This window comes from Cnephaeus nilssonii (assembly GCF_951640355.1).
Source record: "Cnephaeus nilssonii genome assembly, chromosome: 10".
NCBI lineage: Eukaryota > Metazoa > Chordata > Mammalia > Chiroptera > Vespertilionidae > Cnephaeus > Cnephaeus nilssonii.
In genome coordinates this window covers 84,817,218-84,835,572 of record NC_137081.1, presented here as the reverse complement: position 1 = coordinate 84,835,572, position 18,355 = coordinate 84,817,218, and the positions used below count along the sequence as shown (strand labels likewise).

At 39.9% G+C, this 18,355-nt stretch overlaps 1 protein-coding gene across 5 annotated transcripts in view; it reads right to left on the bottom strand.

Annotated features, from left to right (window-relative positions):
• Positions 1 to 18,355, bottom strand: part of PTPN4 (protein tyrosine phosphatase non-receptor type 4) — a 257,666-nt gene that overhangs the window by 161,527 nt on the left and 77,784 nt on the right. For all 5 annotated transcript variants that reach the window (XM_079782465.1, XM_079782466.1, XM_079782463.1 and 2 more), the window contains one exon: positions 16,142 to 16,249. In XM_079782465.1, coding sequence (XP_079638591.1) covers positions 16,142 to 16,249 — 108 coding nt within the window. The remainder of the gene's footprint in view (positions 1 to 16,141; positions 16,250 to 18,355) is intronic.

Here is an 18,355-nt window from a genome sequence, read left to right as displayed (position 1 = left end):
GCATGCGGCAAGGCCAGGCCCGCCCCCAGGAGGGCCGGCCGCTCCGTGCACCTTCCTCCGGAGTCCCCCAGTTCCCCTCAGCGCCCCAGCCGCCCAGGGCCGGCCCAAGGCGCAGGCAAGCCTCAGATGTCGGCTGCCCAGCCGCCCAGGGCTACTGAGGCTCACATAACCAGGGCCGGCTGAGGCTTGCGCTGCCGGCAGTGGCAGCAAGCAGAGGTGTGATGGGGCGTCGCCTTCCCTTGATCGCCAGGTCACCTCCCACCCATGAGGGCTCCCGGACTGTGAGAGGGGGCAGGCCGGGTGGGCTAAGGGACCCACCCCCTTCTGTGCATGAATTTTCACGCACCAGGCCTCTACTTGGTTATATAAAAGGAAACCCCTTAAGCCTATAAGCAAATTTTTCAGTAGAAACTTTACAGGCCAGAAGGGAATTACATGATAAATTAAAAGTGCTGACAGAAAAAAAGTGCCAAGCAAGAATACTTTATCCAACAGTTGTCCTTCAGATTTGAAGTTAAGAGAGTTTTCCAGAAAAGCAAAAACAAGGAGTCAATCACCATGAGACTGGCCTACAAGAAATGTTAAAGAAACTTTAAAAACTGAAACTAAAATTAGTAATAGGAACACATATGAAAGTATAAATCTCAATATATAGTAAAATTCAGAAAAATATAAGGTTGTCAAGGTGGTGGGTTAATCACTTATAACCCTAATAAGGTTAAAATATAAAACTAGTACAAATAAATATAACCACAGTAATTTGTTCCTAGATACACAAGATAAAAGGATGTAAAATGTGACATTAAATACATAAAAGGTGATGAAGTAAAATTGCAGCAGTTTAGAATGTGTTCAAACTTGTTATTATCAACTTAAAAAGACTGCTAAAAATACAAGTTGTTTTATGTAAGCTTCATGGAACCACAAAGCAAAAACCAATAATAGATACACAAAAGATAAAAAGAAAGGAATATAAGTATACCACTACATAAATTATCAAACCACAAAGGAAGAAAACAATTAACAAATGGTAATAATTGCATACCTATCAATAACTATTTTAAATGTAAATGGACTAAATTCTCCAGTCAAAAGACACAGGGTCGGTGAAAGAAGAAAAAACTAAGACCTATCTATATGCTACTAAAAAGAGACTCACTTCAGATGTAAGGAACATAGAGACTGAAAGTGAAGGAAAAAGATATTCCTTGCAACTGGAAACCAAAAGAAAGCTGGGTAACTATACTTACATAAAATAAAATAAACCATTAGAAAAAGAGTGTAATAAGAGATGAAGAAAGTCATATAGACCTGGCCAGTGTGGATTGGTTAGTTGGAGTATCGTCTCGTACACCAAAAGGTGGTGGGTTCAATTCCCACTCAGGGCACATAACCAGGTTTTGGGTTTGATCCCAAGTCAGTGTATGTGGGAAGCAGACAATCAGTGTTTCTTTTTCACATTAATGTTTTTCTCTCTCTTTCTCAAATCAATTTTTTAAAAGTCATTATATAATGATAAAGGCTTAAATCCAACAAGAGGATATAAATATGTAAATAATTATGCACCTAAATAAAACAAAATATTAACAGACCTAAGGAAGAAATAGACAGCATTACATAATAGTAGGGGACTGCAATTTTCTACTTTCATAAATGGGTAGACTAACCAGGCAGAAAATCAATAAGTAAATATTAGCCTAAAACAATAGATATGGAGAAAAGGAAAATCTTGTACTCTCTTGGTGGGAATGTAAATTCATGCAGTCACTATAGAAAACAGTATGTAGGTCCCTCAAAAAATTAAAGATAGAATTACCATATGCTTTAGCAATTTCACTTTTGTTATTTATCCAAAGGAAACAAAAACACGAATTTGAAAAGATATATGTGCCACCATGTTTACTGAAGAATTATTTACAATAACCACAATATGTAAGCAAACTAGGTGTTCATCACTTAAAAGAAAATTTGGTATATATTAAAAATAAAATATTCAGCCATAAAGAAGGAAACCTTACTATTTGTAACAACTTGGATAAACCTTAGGGCATTACATTAAGTGACATACGTAAGACATAGAAAGACAAAAAACATGATCTCATTTATATGTACAATCTGAAAATGAAAAAACAACACAAAAACAAACCAAAATGCTGAACTCATAGATACAGAGCACAGAATGGTCATTGCCAGAAGTGGGAAGGTAGGGCATGCTGAAAGGGGCCAAAAGATATAAACTTCCAGTTAAAATAAGTAACTCCTGGGGATGTAATATATAGCTTGGGGAATATAGTTAACATTTTATACTAACGATAATTAAAGTATTGTATATATGAAAGTTGCTAAGAATAAATCTTAAAAGTTCTCGTCACAAGAGAAAATGTAACTACATGTGGTGATGGGTGTTAACTAGACTTATTGTGGTAATCATTCCCCGATATATACAAATATCAAATCATTACGTTGTACACCTGAAACTAATATGTTCTATATCAATTCAAAAAATAGCTATTGATTCTTGGCCTTTTAACTAAGATCAAGTGTAAAAAATAGCTAACAGGAATGGGTATTTCATCATCCACTCTATCAATTCATGAAGAAGTTTCAGTTAAGGCATGGAGTTCTACTTATAGTCTTTACAAAACCAATTGCTCAATTCTTTTCCCTTGGTAGAGTCTCTTTTTAATTCTGTAAAACATTTCATATTTGCAAGTTAATTTTATATCTTCCAAAATGTAGCATTTGAAAAAAAGGTTGTGATTAAACTTGTTACTTGTTGTTAAATGTTTATTGAGCACTTACTATGTTCCAAGCATTGTTCTAAGTCCTTTACATGTAAAAATTCACTTCATCTCCACATTAACCTCAAGCTTGGCACTGTTATTTCCTTTTTTACAAATTGCTCTCCTATTTCCATAAATGTAAATTTTGCTAACTTGGGCAAATCTCTTAAATATTGTTGGCTTTCCTCAAATGCTGGTGTCTGTTTTGACTGCTTCGTTTTATAGCTGAAACTAGTAGCCCTGCACACGAATCCGTGCGCCAGTAGCTCGCTGCCACCCTCCAGTAGCTCTCAGCCCGCTGCCATGCCCTCCTGTAGCTCCCCCCCCCCAGCTTCCTGCCCTACACCCTCCTGTAGCTGTCTGCCGCCCACTTGTAGCTCACTGCCCCAACCCTCCTACTGATCCAGTGATCCGGTCGTTACGCGGTCGGTTGTTACGCTTCACGGCGTAATGACCATATGCATATTACGTCTTTATTATATAGGACTCCCTGTAAGCTGCTTTATGGATCCTTTATGTGTCTGTCTCCTTGTGGAGAAAAGACATGATACACAGCCTGATTTCAATAATTGGGAAAGATAAATAACCTGTGCTGACAGCATGTTGTGGTATCTAATCTCTTGGGCAAAGATGCTTTTTTTTCATTTCACTGGGGTCACCAGTCCTCTGCAGGAATTAGTTTACCTCTATACTTCAAGTACTCATACTTAATATTACAATTAGGGGTAAACAGTGCTAATTGCTTAACACATGGCCCATTGAGTTGACCCACCTGGCTGCTGCTTCTATGCCCAGTATATCGCCTCTCAAACACCACCCAGTAAATCTCTAGTCTGCCCCACCTCCTCAATGAATTAGATAAACCCCTGGAAACACTCTCTCATTTACTAACTTTGTGATTGCTTCTCAGCAACTTGATTTTTTAAATCTGTAAAACAGGAATGATAATATTCAACTAGGTTTTCAGGATTAAATTTGGTAAAAAAATTAATATTTAAGCACAATGTTTAACATGTTAGTATATTGCCCTCAGTTTGCCATCCTGCTACAGAAGCATTAATTATCAGCTTTTTAAAATGGGGATGCTTAAATATTTTTAAAGAGCACAAAGACACGATTTTAGGATGGTTCTATAAACTTACCTTTGAAGCAATCCATGGAACAATTATACATATAAACATAAAAATAAATGAAACAAAAAATTTAGAGTCAGGGAACCGGAGTAGGATAGCTACTTGAAACTGGGTAACATAGTCTTGCCTCTGTTTCCAGATGCAAGGAGGCTGTTACTGCATAGAGCTCATAGAAACTGTATGCTAGTGAAACACTTTTCAAACTATGTGCATCTTAAGATGTAATGTTAATCTACTGCTAATAGCCTATATAGTTAGATCCATTTTTTAAAATTACTTTTCTTTTTATTTATTTACTAGAGGCCCGGTGCACAAAATTCGTGCACGGGGGTGTGGGTGTCCCTCAGGCCAGCCGGCAACCTCTCCAATCTGGGACCCCTCGAGGGATGTCCGACTGCCCGTTTAGGCCCGATCCCCATAGGACATCCCTCTCACAATCCAGGACTGCTGGCTCCCAACTGCTCGCCTGCCTGCCTTCCTGATTGCCCCTAACCGCTTCTGCCTGCCAGCCTGATCACCCCCTAACCACACCTCTGCCAGCCTGATTGATGCCTAACTGCTCCCCTGCCAGCCTGCTTGCCCCTAACTGCCCTCCCCTGCAGGCCTGGTCACCCCTAACTGCCATTCCCTGCAGGCCTCGTCCCCCCCCCCAACTCCTCTCCCCTGCAGGTCTGGTTCCTCCCAACTGCCCTTCCCTGCAGTCCTGGTCACCCCCAACTTCCCTCCTCTGCCGTCTTGGTCACCCTTAATGCCCTCCGCTGCAGGCTTGATTATTCCCAACTGCCCTCCCTTGCAGGCCTGGTCCCTCCCAACTGCCCTCCCCTGCTGGCCATCTTGTGCTGGCCACCTTGTGTCCACATGGGGGCAGGATCTTTGACCACATGGGGGCAGCCATCTTGTGTGTTGGAGTGATGGTCAATCTGCATATTACTCTTTTATTAGATAGGATAGAGGCCTGGTGCACGGGTGGGGGCCGGCTGGTTTGCCCTGAAGGGTGTCCCGGATCAGGGTGGGGTTCCCTGGGGGCGTGGGGCGGCCTGGGCAAGGGGCCTGTGGTGGTTTGCAGGCCGGCCACGCCCCCTGGCAACCCAAGCAGAGGCCCTGGTATCTGGGATTTATTTATCTTCTACAATTGAAACTTTGTAGCCTGGAGCAGAGCCAAGCCTTCTGCTTGCTCCGTGGTGGCAGCCACTTCTATTGGGACTTATGTATCTTCTATAATTGAAACTTTGTAGCCTTAAGCGGAGGCCTGGGCCGGCCAGGGTGTGCGGAAAGCTTGGCTTCCTCCATTGCCAGGGGCAACCCTAGCCTCCTTCTCTTTCCAGCTCTGTGGCTGCCGCCATTTCTGTTTTGATTTATGTATCTTCTATCATTGAAACTTTGTAGCCTTGAGTGGAGGCCTAGGCTGGCAAGGGCAGGCGGAAAGCTTGGCTTCCTTTGTCGCTGGGGAAACCCAAGCCTCCCTCCTGCTCTCTGTGGCTGTAGCCATCTTGGTTGGGTTTATTTGCATATTTCCTCCTGAATGGCTTGTGGGCGTGGCTTGTGGTATAGCAGTGGTGGTTAACTTGCATATTACTCTTTTATTATATAGGATTTTTGTTTAACATTTTACTTATTGATTTTAAAGAGAGGAAGGGGGAGAGAGAATCATTGACTCACTGTTCTATTTATTTATGCATTCACTGGATGCTTCTTGTATGTGCCCTCAACAGGGATCAAACCTCGCAACCCTGGAACATCAGGATGACACTCCAACCAACTGAGCTACTGGGACATGGCTAGATCCTTTTTTAAAAAAATCTATTCTGCTAATCTATATCTTTTGATTGGGGGATTTAAACCATTTGCCTTTAAAGTAATTACTGAGGGGGAAGCACTTACTTGCCATTTTGCTATTGGTTTTCTATATGTCTTGTAGCTATTTTGTCTCCCTCCTTTCCTCTGTAACTGCCTTCCTTTGAAGCAGTTGACTTTTTGATAATGTTTTGATTCCTTTTTATTTCCTTTTGTGTATATTTTACCTACTTTTTTCTTTGTGGTTATCATGAGGATTCAATATAACTTCCTAAAATTATTGCAATCTGTATTAAGCTGATATTAACTTAGCATCAATTAAAACTCTACTCCTTTGTGGCTCAGTGGTTGATCATTGGCCTATGAACGTGGAGGTCACACAGTTCAGTTCCTGGGTCGGGGCACATGCTGGGTGTGGCTCAATCCCCAGTGTGGGGTGTGCGGGAGGCAGCTGATCAATAATTCTCTCTCATCCTTAATGTTTCTGTCTTTCTCTCCCTCTCTCTCTTCCTCTTTGAAATTAAAAATAGATAGATAGATAGATAGATAGATAGATAGACAGACAGACAGACAGACACACACACACACACACACACACACACACACACACACACACACACCACAACAAAAACTCTACTTAGTTGGTTGAACATCATCCCATGCACCAAAAGATTGCTGGTTCAATTCAAGGTCAGGGCACAAACCTGGGTTTCGGGTTTGATCCCTGGTCTGGGAGGGTATAGAATGCAAGGCAACCAATTAATTTTTCTCTTTCTCTCTCTCTCTCTCTCTCTCTCTCTCTCTCTCTCTCTCTCTCTCAGCATGTCCTTGGGTAAGGATTAAAAAACAAACAACCCCCCCCCCCCCCGCACTCCTTTAGAACTCTGAATCAAATTATATTACATACTAGTGGCCTGGTGCATGGATTTGTGCACAGTGAAAGGAAATTAATTAAATATCTTAATACCGCTATTCGCCTTTTCTCTATAATGGAAGTGTCAGAGATGAAAGAAAATTAGTAAAATGTATATGAAAATAATATATAAATTGATTGGTAAATAAACAATAACATAACAACAAAAACAACACTGATAAATTGATTGAACTTATTCTAATATCTCCCTGTATACTACATTTCAGAGTGCTTGACTAATTTCCCTTGTGATGAAGTATTTACAACTTTAACTTCACGCGCTCTTCGAAATCGAGGCAAAGCAACATATAACTGACCATCTCCAAAAACGAATTCAGGTAGGAATATTCCTACTTTGTCTAGTTTGTCCTTGTGATTTATTAATAGTTATCACAAATGCTGGCATCACGGGAAATTGTCTTCAAATTAATTTAAATGGGAGGCCAGTGTCAGACAGGGACAAATCAATTCTTGAAATCAGAACAACCTCTCCTTCCGCAGACCATTAATAGTTCAGCTTTGATTATGTTAGGTTGCAATCTTTTGATAATAAATCTAGTACCATTACAAAGACCCCATTTACTATTAAGATTTCTCAGTAGCATGATGATTGCACCTACTTTCAATTTTAATTTATGACACGGCATTCCTGAAGGAGTAATACTATTAAGAAATTCGATGAGAAAATTTTCCTTTTCGGCATCAGCTGTTGAATCGATGGAATCACCACTCAAATAGGTGTGAAAATCTCCATCGAGTATATCCAAAATTTCTTTCTTTAATTTATGAACGTGCTCATTTTTAGGACAAAAAAATCACACGTTTAGATATATTTTTAATATTATCTATAGATATACTATTTTTTTGATCACCTAATATTTTTTTCATTTTTCATTTTTTTATTGTTTAAAATATTACACATATTAGTGCATATATCTCCTTTTTCTCCCCCCCCATCTATAGATATACTATTTCCAAAGGTAGCTTCAATAATAGATCTGTTACAAATCATTTCACAGAGGATTTCAATAATATCCATTCCAAGAGCTTTATATGTATCACACACGTGCGAGTCAACGTTTATTTTTAAATTGCAAGTGCACGTCATATGTACCAGCCGGTCGGTTGGTCACTTTGCCTTTTATATATATTACTAGTGGCCCGTGCACGTGGCCTGCACCCTCTCCAATCTGGGACCCCTCAGGGGATGTCCGACTGCCGGTTTAGGCCTGATCTCTGCAAGCCTGCTTGATCGCCCCTAACCACTCTGCCTGCCGGCCTGCTCGCACCCAAATGCCAACCCCCACCAGCCTGCTCGCCCCCAACTGCCCCACCCCACTGGCCTGCTCGCCCCCAACTGCCCCCCACTGCTGGCCTCCTCGCCCCCAACTGGCCCCCCCTGCCGGCCTGCTTGCTCCCAACTGCCCCCCCCACCACAGGCATGATCACCTACAACTGCTTTCCCCTCCTCGCCTGATCACCCCTAACCGCCTCTGTGTTGGCCCCGCCACCGTGGCTTTGTCCGGAAGGATGTCCGGAAGGTCTCCCAGAAGGTCTCCTGGTCTAATTAGCATATTACCCTTTTATTAGTATAGATAGTACACTATTGAATACAAATTATAATAATTTATAATTATTCTTTATGCATTTGCCTTTTAAATCTTATGGGAAATATAAAGTGAATTTACAAATCGAAGTTACAATAATACCAGTTTTTGTAACTGTTCACATATGATTTTTATATGGCTTTGAGATGCTATCTAGTGTCTTTTTCATTTCTACTTGAAGGACTCCCTTTAGCATTTATTGCAGAGCAGGTCTAATAGTAATGAATCCCCTCAGGTTTTATGTCTGAAAGTGCCTTAATTTAACCCTCATTTTTGTTCTAATTTCCCCCCATTGATTTTTAGAGAGAGTGGAAGGGGGAAGGGAAGGAGAAAGAGAGAGGGAGAAAGAGATAGAAACATCAATGTGAGAGAGACACTTCAACTGAGCCGTGGATCAAACCTGAAACTGAGGTATGTGCTCTTGACTAGGAATTGAACCCATGATCCTATGTTGCGCAGGCCCAATGCTCTACTAGTGAGCCAAATCGGCCAGGGCTCACCTTCATTTTTGAAAGACATTTTGTTGTATACAGTCATGCACTGTATAATGATATTCTGGTCAACAATATACTGCAAAAAAGTATAATGGAGCCGAAAACATTTTATCACCTAGTGACAGAATTGTCATGTCATAGTGTAATACATTACTTGTGTTTGTGGGGATACTGGTGTATACAAACCTACTACTCTGCCACTCATAAAAGTATCCTATATGATAAAAGCATAGTATGCAAATTGTCCCTTCAACTGGGAGTTTGACCAAGGGGAGGGGCCAGCCGGGGGAAGGGAGGGAGGCCCCAGCTGGAGGTGGCAGGCAGCTTGGGGAAGGGAGGAAGGCCCCAGGCAGCAGCGGCAGGCAGCAGGGGGAAGGGAGGAAGTACCCGGCTGGCAGCCAGCAGCCACTAGGGACCCTATCTCTAGTAGCAGGTATAATTATGTACAGTACATAACACTTGATAATGATAATGACTATGTATTTACTATCCTATACTTTTTGTTATTTTAGAGTGTGCTCTTTCTACTTACAATTTTTTAAAAATTTGCTGTAAAACAGTATGCCAGCAGCAGCTTCATATATCTTGTGTTTAGAGCATCTTTTTATTGCATTTTTGTACAGCAGCATGCTATACAGGCTTGTAGCCTAGGAGTAACAGGCTATACTATACAGCCTAGGTATGTAGTAGGCAGATTCTATGCTGTTCATACAATGAGGAAATTGCCTAATGACATGTTTTAAGACTACATGCCTATGGTTAAAAAGAGCGTGACTGTGTAGAATTCTTGGATGACAGGTTTTTGTTTTTTTCTTTCAGCATTTTAAACATAGCATCTAACTACATATTGCCCTGCGAGGTTTCTGCTGAAAAATCTGTTGATCATCTTTCTAGGTATCCCTTTATTGTGATGATTTGCTTTTGTCTTACTGCTTTCATGATTCTACCTTTCATTTCAAACAGTTTAATTATGTGCCTCTCTTTGGGTTTATCCTTTATACATATTGGTGGGTTTCCAATGGCTTTCCTCAAATTTGAGAAAAATTTTGCCCATTATTTCTTCAAATAATCTCTTTCCCTCTCTGTTCTCTTTCTGTGACTTCCCTAATGCATATGTTGGTCTTCCTATGCTGCTACATAAGTCCCTTAGGCCCTGTCTACTTTTTTCATCGCTTCCTCTTTTTGCTCAATAATTTCAAATCACCTTTCTAAAAGTCTGCTGATTCTTTCTTTATGTTTGTTCAAGTCTGTTGCTGAACTCCTCTGGGGTATTTTTCAATTCAGTTATTGCCTTTTTAGCTCCAGAATTTAAAAAAAAATTACTCTTTCTTAATATTTTCATTTTGTCTGTAAATGATTTTCATGATTTCCTTTATTTCTTAGTCCATGATTTCCTTCAGCTCTTTGAATATATTTAAGACAGTTGTTTTAAAATCTGTCTGTTAAGTCTGATATACATTTCTGGAGATGTAATTTGTTCCTTTGAATTGGAAATATTTCTCAGTTCCTTTGTACTTCTACTGACCTTTTCTTGAAAACTGGTCATTGACTAAACAGCCACCTCTCAAACTCTTCGCAGACTGGTGTGGAACACGTTCACTAATTGGTGAGCCCCTGAGCCTTAAGATCAGCACAGCATAAAAGCTTAAGGTCTTTTCTGGCATTTGTTCTATCTGGACTTATATGGGTGTGTTTTTTAATCCCCCATTTTCCCATCTGCTTTGAAATGTCTAAGTTCCCAGGGTCTCACTTCAGCTACTTCTTAGATATTCTGGTATATGTATTCCTGACTTTAGACTCTGGTCCATGGCTCTGCAGTGCCCCTGCAGTTTTCATGTATTGCAGCTCCTGCTACTGGCTTTTGTGGCTTCCAGTCTGAGATCCAAACTATGCTGCTGTTTCCTGTCTAATCTCCAAGTCAAGTAAGAACAAAAGCAATCCCTGGGACAGCCAACAGATACACCAGAATGTTGCAAACAAGTTTCACCTGCTACAGTCCCAAGGGAGGGAATAAAAAATTAGGTGGTTTCCCCCTGACCATGATGTGCACACTGGGGAAGGGTAGGGCAGGTGACATCAAACATCACAAAAGTAACTGCTTAGTTGTTGAAAATCTCTGACTGGTTTGCAGAGCTCCTAGATGGTTATTCTGATCAGTCTGTAGTTGCTTTTTGATGTTTCTGTGTGGGAATGAGGGCCAGGACCTTTCGAGTTTGCCATCTTGCACACAATGTTCTATTTCTTGAGCTATTTTTTTTCTTTTTTAATTTTCTATGATTGCTCTTTATGTTTGAAATATTTCAAAATAAAAATATTTGGAGTAGTAGAGTTATAAAGAATACCTTATACTTGTTTGAAGAATTCATCTTTAGGGAAAACAATGTTTAAAAAGGAAAATAAAAAGTACTTTATGATAAAGGTATTATTCTGGGTCAATAATAAAATAAATATTACTCTGAGTCAAAAATAAAGAAATTAAACATGTAAATAATGGATTATATTCAAAACTTCAAAAACTCTATATGTAAACTTCCTAATATACTGCAACATTAAAAAATATAGATATCAAATAAATAGTTCTTTCATGATTTTATCCAAAGCACTAAAGTAGCAACCGAGAGTGCATTTCTACTTCTCAGTAACTATATATCAGTTTTGTTTGTTCTACAATTTAAAATAAATGAAATAATATAGTACATACAGTTCCACTTTATAAAAATACAATTATTTTTTAGTCATGTTTTATTTTTTATTGTTAATCTTTATTATTGAGAGTATTACAGATGTCCCTTTTCCCCCCATTGTCCTCCCCACCCAGTTCCTGTCCCACCCCAGGCTTGTGCCACCCTATTGTCTGTGTCCATAGGTAATGCACATCTATATTATAAAAACCCAGTGGCCCTAATGCTGGAATGACCCAAGACTGGTGTGGTTGGGCAGGGCTGTGCACATGGGTGGGCGTGGCTGTGAGCACAGTGAGGCCACGCAGGTGGGCAGGGCTGCACGATTTCGTGCGCTGGGCTTCTAGTAGGCATATAAAATCTTTGTTTAATCTCTTCCCGTCCTCTCACACCCTTTCCCTCTGAGAACTGTCAGTCTGTTCCAGTTCCATGCTTCTGATTCTATTTTATTCACTAGTTTATTCTGTTCATTAGATTTCTTATTTATTTTTAGAATCAACTGTTGATATGTATTTATTGCCATTTTATTTTTTATATATTTTATCTTTTTCTTCTTCTTCTTCCTCTTCATAAAGAATACCCTTCAACATTTCCTAGAATAATGGTTTGGTGGTGATGAACTCCTCTAGCCTTTTCTTGTCTGTGAAGCTCTTTCTCTGGCCTTCAATTCTAAATGATAGCTTTGCTGGGTAGAGTAATCTTGGTTATAGATCCTTGCTATTTATCACTTTAAATATTTCTTGCCACTCTCTTCTGGCCTGCAAAGTTTCTGTTGAGAAATTAGGTGATAGTCATATGGGTGCTCCATTGCAAGTAACTAACTGCTTTTCTCTTGCTGATTTTAAGATTCTCTCTTTTTCTTTAACTTTTGGCATTTTAATTGGGTGGGGCTGCAAAATGAATGGGGCGGGGCCTCAGGGAATCACCAGGGCAGAGCAAACAGATATGGCTGCCAGTCAGCTCTGCAACTGGGGAGGTCCCAGCACAAGAACAATGATCCCTGCAAGCACCTCCATCTGGGAGAAAGGCCCCTTCTCCCCCAGTTCCTGTCTCGATGCCAGACAATCCAGTTCCTTGTTGTATGTGTCTGGGTCCCCCAGAGCCTTGCCTTAGTGCTGGAGCACAGAGGAAGCAGTCCTTTGTAAGTTCCGTTCATGCAACGGCCCTTTAAGTGGAAGAGCTGGGTCTCTAGCAGCCTGTCACTGAGCCCCAATCCCTGATGGTTTTTACAGCCCAAAAGTTATGGGGATTGCTCTTCCCAGCTCTGGAACTCTGGGCTGAGGAGTCTGGTGTGGATCTGGGACTCCTTGCTCCTCACAGTCTGCTTCCGCAGAGACTATCTCCTCCTGATTAAAAAAGGAGCACACATGGATGCCAGTCCAGCCCGTTCCGCCTCTCCGCCCCTCCTATCAGTCTCAATGTGCTTTCCTCTTCTTTAGTTGTAGGACTTCCATTCAGCCAGCTTTCAGGTGGTTCTGGATGATGGGTGTTCTGTATTTTAGTTGTAATTTTGATGTGGTTGTGGGAGGTAGTGAGTCCAGGCGCTTACCTATGCTGCCATCTTGGTTCTAGGCCTCAGTCATTTGTTTATTGATAGATGTTAAGGTTAACTAAGGTTTGGCCTACTAGAAATTATACTGCTATGATCATTTGTGTATAAGATTTCTTATGCCCTGGCTGATGTGGCTTAGTTGTTTGGGCATCATCCCCGAGCACTGAAGGATTGCTGGTTCAATTCCCAGTCTGGGCACATGCTTGGGTTGTGGGCTCAATCCCTGGTAGGGGGCATGCTGGAGGTAACCAATGGATGCTTCCCTCTCTCTCTCTACACGCCCCCCCCCCCCTTACTCTATCTCTAAAAATCAATTTGAAACATCTGTGTGAGACACACATCAACCGGTTGCCTCCTACCCAAGTCCCAATCAGGGGAGGGGAGCGAACCCATAACCCAGGTACATGCCCTTAACCGGGAATCAAACCCACGACCCTGCGGTGCATGGGCTGATGCTCTAACCACTGAGTAACAATGGCCAGGGCTATGTTTAATTTTATAGGAGACTGCCAAACTACTTTCCAAAGTGGTTGTACCCTCTTAAAATTCTACCAGCAATCCTTGACAACACCTGTTATCGTAAGATTAATTTGAACTATTCTAGTGGATGCATGCTAACATCTCGTTGTGCTTTTACCTGACATTTCCCTGAGGCATCAGAAAGTGTAGAGTCATGTCATTTATCAGAGTGAGGATGTCTCTTTCTTTTCCAAGTTTGTTGAGAGTTTTCATTATGAATAAGTACAGAATTTTATTCTATGTAAATTATGCCTTAATTATACTGATTTTTAAAAAACTATAGTTAACAGCAGACTTAAAGAAACGGAAGCTTAGCCGGTTTGGCTCAGTGGATAAAGCATTGTCCTGTGCACTGAAGGGTCCCTAGTTCGATCCTGGTCATGAGCACATGCCTGGGTTTCGGGCTTGATCCCCAGTAGGGGGCATGCAGGAGGCAGCCAATCAATGATTCTCTCTCATCACTAATGTCTCAGCTATTTAATTATCTGTCATTAAAAAGGTTTTGTGAGCCTTAGTTTTCCATCTTTAGAAGAATTTTAGCCCTAACCAGTTTGGCTCAGTGGCTAGAGAGACGACGGCCTGTGGACTGAAGGGTATCCGGTTCAATTCCAGTACATATCTCAGTTGCAGGCTTGATCCCCAGCCCTGGTTGGGTGAGGCACGTGAGGGAGGCAACCATGTTTCTCTCTCTGTGTCTGTCCCTCTCCCTTCCACTCTCTCTAAAAAATCAATGGAAAAGTATCCTCAGGTGAGGATTAACAAAAAAACAAACCAAAAGAATTTTAGTGATATTTTCATACGGTTCTTGTGATAATTTGGTTTATTAACCAGTCCACAATAGATATTTCGTTAAGTGTTAGTCTCTTACTCCTTTCTCTTTTTAAGAATGACTTCCAGAACTTTCCCTCAGTCCATTATACATCTTCAAAGTCTTGATATATTTCATATTGACAACCAGAGAGGAGACACTACTTTACAACATTTGTGCTCTAAAGGTTCTTCTTGAACACATTTTGGCATTTCACAGATTCTCCTGAATATTTAAATACTGAAATTGTAGTAGTGCTGTGGAAAAACTTGCGTGGAAAGTTAGGAGACCCAAGTCTAATTTCATTAATGCCATCCAGTAGCTTGGACTTTAATCTCTTTGGATTGGGATAATTTCCCATGAAAAATAAGGGTGTTAGACAAGATAATCTCTCAGGGTTTGGGTATTTAAATTCTATAATTTGGGGGAAAGAATTATCTTGGATCATTAGCAATTAGGTCCTTGGGCCTGGGAATATATCTTATTTGGGAAGGAATGTTCCAGATAGAAAAGTATGACTAAGTAAGAAAAAGTAGGTGAGAGCAAAGAGATCATCCCAGCTCAAAATACCTCTACTATCCCACATTCACCCTGCTGTAATTGTTTTAGAATAGAAATATCTTCTTATATACAAATTTACACCAATACTAACAGGCCACTTGCTTTGTTTTATCTATATCGTCCTCATAGTTTTCAATTAAAAAGTCAGTAAATTATGCCAAAAATAAGTAATATTTAACATTTCATATTTACTTCCTACCTACCATTTATTCAGAGAGCTAAGATACTGGCTATCGGATGAGGGCCAGGGAGAGGGCGAGGGCGAGGGCGAGGGCAAGGGCGAGGGCAAGGAAGTTATTTATTTTGTCTATAGCCATCCTTCAATATGGCCTTATAAAACTGATTTCTAAAGCAGTGATTTAGAGAACCATTCTTCAGCTTCCCAGTCTTTTAAAACTATACGGAACTTGTCCTTCAAAATAGTCAAAAGGATATCATATTCTTTTGTAAGAGACCTCACTAAATAACAATATACATTTATAAAAAATTCATAATTTCTGATATTCAACTCATGCTATTTTCTATTTCTATGATGTGATCTTTCCAATACAAAGAATCATGATTGCAATTACTGAGGAATTAATAACAATTTAATAAACAATACTGCCCAAGAACTATAGAGCTGTGACATTTAATCTGTACCTCATTTGTGAGGGCCTCCATTGAGTCTTCCTACTTGGAAGATTTACACAAACAGCTCACTACAAATGCCACAAAAAACTAATTTCACCTTAATGCAGGCTAATTTACAAGATACATTAATATTTAAAAATATTTTACTTTAATATTTTAATATTAAATTAACATTTTAATCTTGAGGCCAATTTTCTCCTTTTAAGTCATGAAGCATGAATTAGATTTACTTCTTAGTTGTCTGAGACAAATAAAGAAACTGGCACTAGATATACAGACTGACTTATAATTTTTAAAAACTTTACAGAAATAACTACAGATTAAGTCATCAAGAAAATAAGGAACAAAGGCAAAGAATTGCCTCTGATTATTCAAATTAGTATTTTTTCTCTTTCTTGCTTTTGAGTTAAAAAAATTTTTTATTAAATATATTGGGCTGACATTGGTTAATAAAATCATACAGGTTTCAAGTGTACAATTCTGTAATTCATCATCTGTATAATGCATTGTGTTGACCAGCCAAAGTCGAGTCTCCTTCTATCACATCACCACAGTCAAACTAAATTTTTTTTAGAACTCACTCAAACAGTGAACATTATAAATCACAAAAAAACTTATTATGACAGAGAAAAATTAAAATGAGAGACAACAGCTTAAACTTACTGGGTTATCTGTGGAATCATCAGCCAACTGTAAACCAAAATAGTCACGCTCAGTCAAATCAAGATGTTTGAAGACTATATCCAACAGAACTTGCCCCTGATCATGTTTCTAGAAGAAAAATAAAAGGAAATCAATACTGATAGGCTATATACACTTTCAGATTTTTAACCTGTTGGACTTTTCTCCTCTTGTATTAAATTGGCAGCTATTCCCATCCAATGACTATTGAGAATAGAGACTTCACAGATTACACAGTACTTCAAAAACTGTCTAACTTTAGGCAAATTAATTCAAAGACCATATAATAAATCATATATAATAAAGAGGTAATATACAAATTAACCATCAGTTCCACACACAAGATGGCCGCCACAAGATGGCCGGCAAGGGAGGGCAGTTGTGGGCGATCAAGCCAGCAGGGGAGGGCAATTGGGAGGGACCAGGCCTGCAGGGGAGGGCAGATAGGGGTGACCAGGCCGGCAGGGGAGCAGTTAGGCGTCGATCAGGCTGGCAGGGGAGTGGTTAGGGGGTGATCAGGTTGGCAGGCAGAAGCGGTTAGGGGCAATCAGGCAGGTAGGCAGGCAGGCGAGCGGTTGTGAGCCAGCAGTCCTGGATTATTTAGGCCCACTGGATTGGGCTTAAATGGGCAATCAGACATCCCTTGAGGGGTCCTAGATTGGAGAGGGTGCAGGCTGGGCTGAGGGACACCCCCCACCCCCTGTGCATGAATTTCATGCACCGGGCCTCTAGTATGAAGATATAAGGAAAACCTTTAATTAAAAATGCATTCTGCTTTCAGGATAGTATGATATTTTTATAATTTTATATTGTTGCCACATTAGTCATTTGCATTATTGTTTTTTCATACATTTAAATTGACTGGAAAGTGACATATTTGACTAAATACAATTTAAAATTTGTGTGTCTAAAATAAATAATGCAAGCCTGGCCGGCATGGTTCACAGTTTGATTCCCAGTCAGGTATATGCCTGGGTTGCGGGCTCAATGTCCAGTGTGGGGCATGTAGGAGGCAGTCGATCAATGATTCTTTCTCATCACTGATGTTTCTATCTCCCTCTCCCTCTCTCTCTGAAATCAATAAAGATATATTTAAAAAATAAATAAGTAAATAAATAAATATTTGGTTTGTTGAATAAGTGAATGATAAAATGGCCTATAGAATAAATTTTAAAGTTTATATGGTTTTTAGTTTCTTTGTAGGCATTACTGGCCCTTTAGTTTTTCTTACTTCACAAGATCAGTTAGGGAAGGAATCTCTAAAGCACAAGGAATAGTACATCTGCAGAGAAGCTAACTTACTGGAAATAGTTTCTCTAAAGATACAGAGACTATCTCTAACAAAACCTATTTAGGCTTATCACTAGAGCTTTAAGGAGTAACAACAGACAGGCAAAACTGAGATTCCCACTCTTGTTGGCAGGCCAAACACAAATAATATGAACAACTCTATTCCAACAAACTAAACAACCTAGAGAAAATGGACATATTCCTAGAAAAATACGACCTTCCAAAACTCAATCAAGAAGAATCAAAAAATCTCAACAGACCTATAACTAAGGAGGAAATTAAAGCAGTCATCAAAAAACTCCCAGCAAACAAAAGCCTGGGGCCAGATGGCTTCACAGGGAAGTTTTACCAAACCTTCAAAGAAGAACTAAAACTTATCCTTTTCAGACTAGTCCAAAAAATTCAAGAGGAAGGCACACTTCCAAGCTCTTTCTATGAAATCAGCTTTACCCTAATCCCAAAACCAGATAAAGACACTACAGATGTCTGAGTTACAGGCCAATATCCCTGATGAACATAGATGCTAAAATCCTCAACAAAATCTTAGCAAATCGAATCCAGCATTACATTAGAAAGATAATAACATGACCAAGTAGGATTTATTCCAGGGATTCAAGGCTGGTACAATATCTGCAAATCAATAAACGTGATACATCACATAAACAAATTGAGAGATAAAAATCACATAGTCATATCAATTGATGCAGAAGAGGCATTTGACAAAATCTAACACCCTTTCCTGATAAAAACTCTCAACAAAGTAGGATAGAGGGATCATACCTCAACATAATAAATGTCTTATATGACAAACCTATAGCCAACATCATACTCAATGGGCAAAAACTAAAACCATTTCCCCTAAGAACAGGAACAAGACAGGGATGCCCACTTTCACCACTCCTGTTC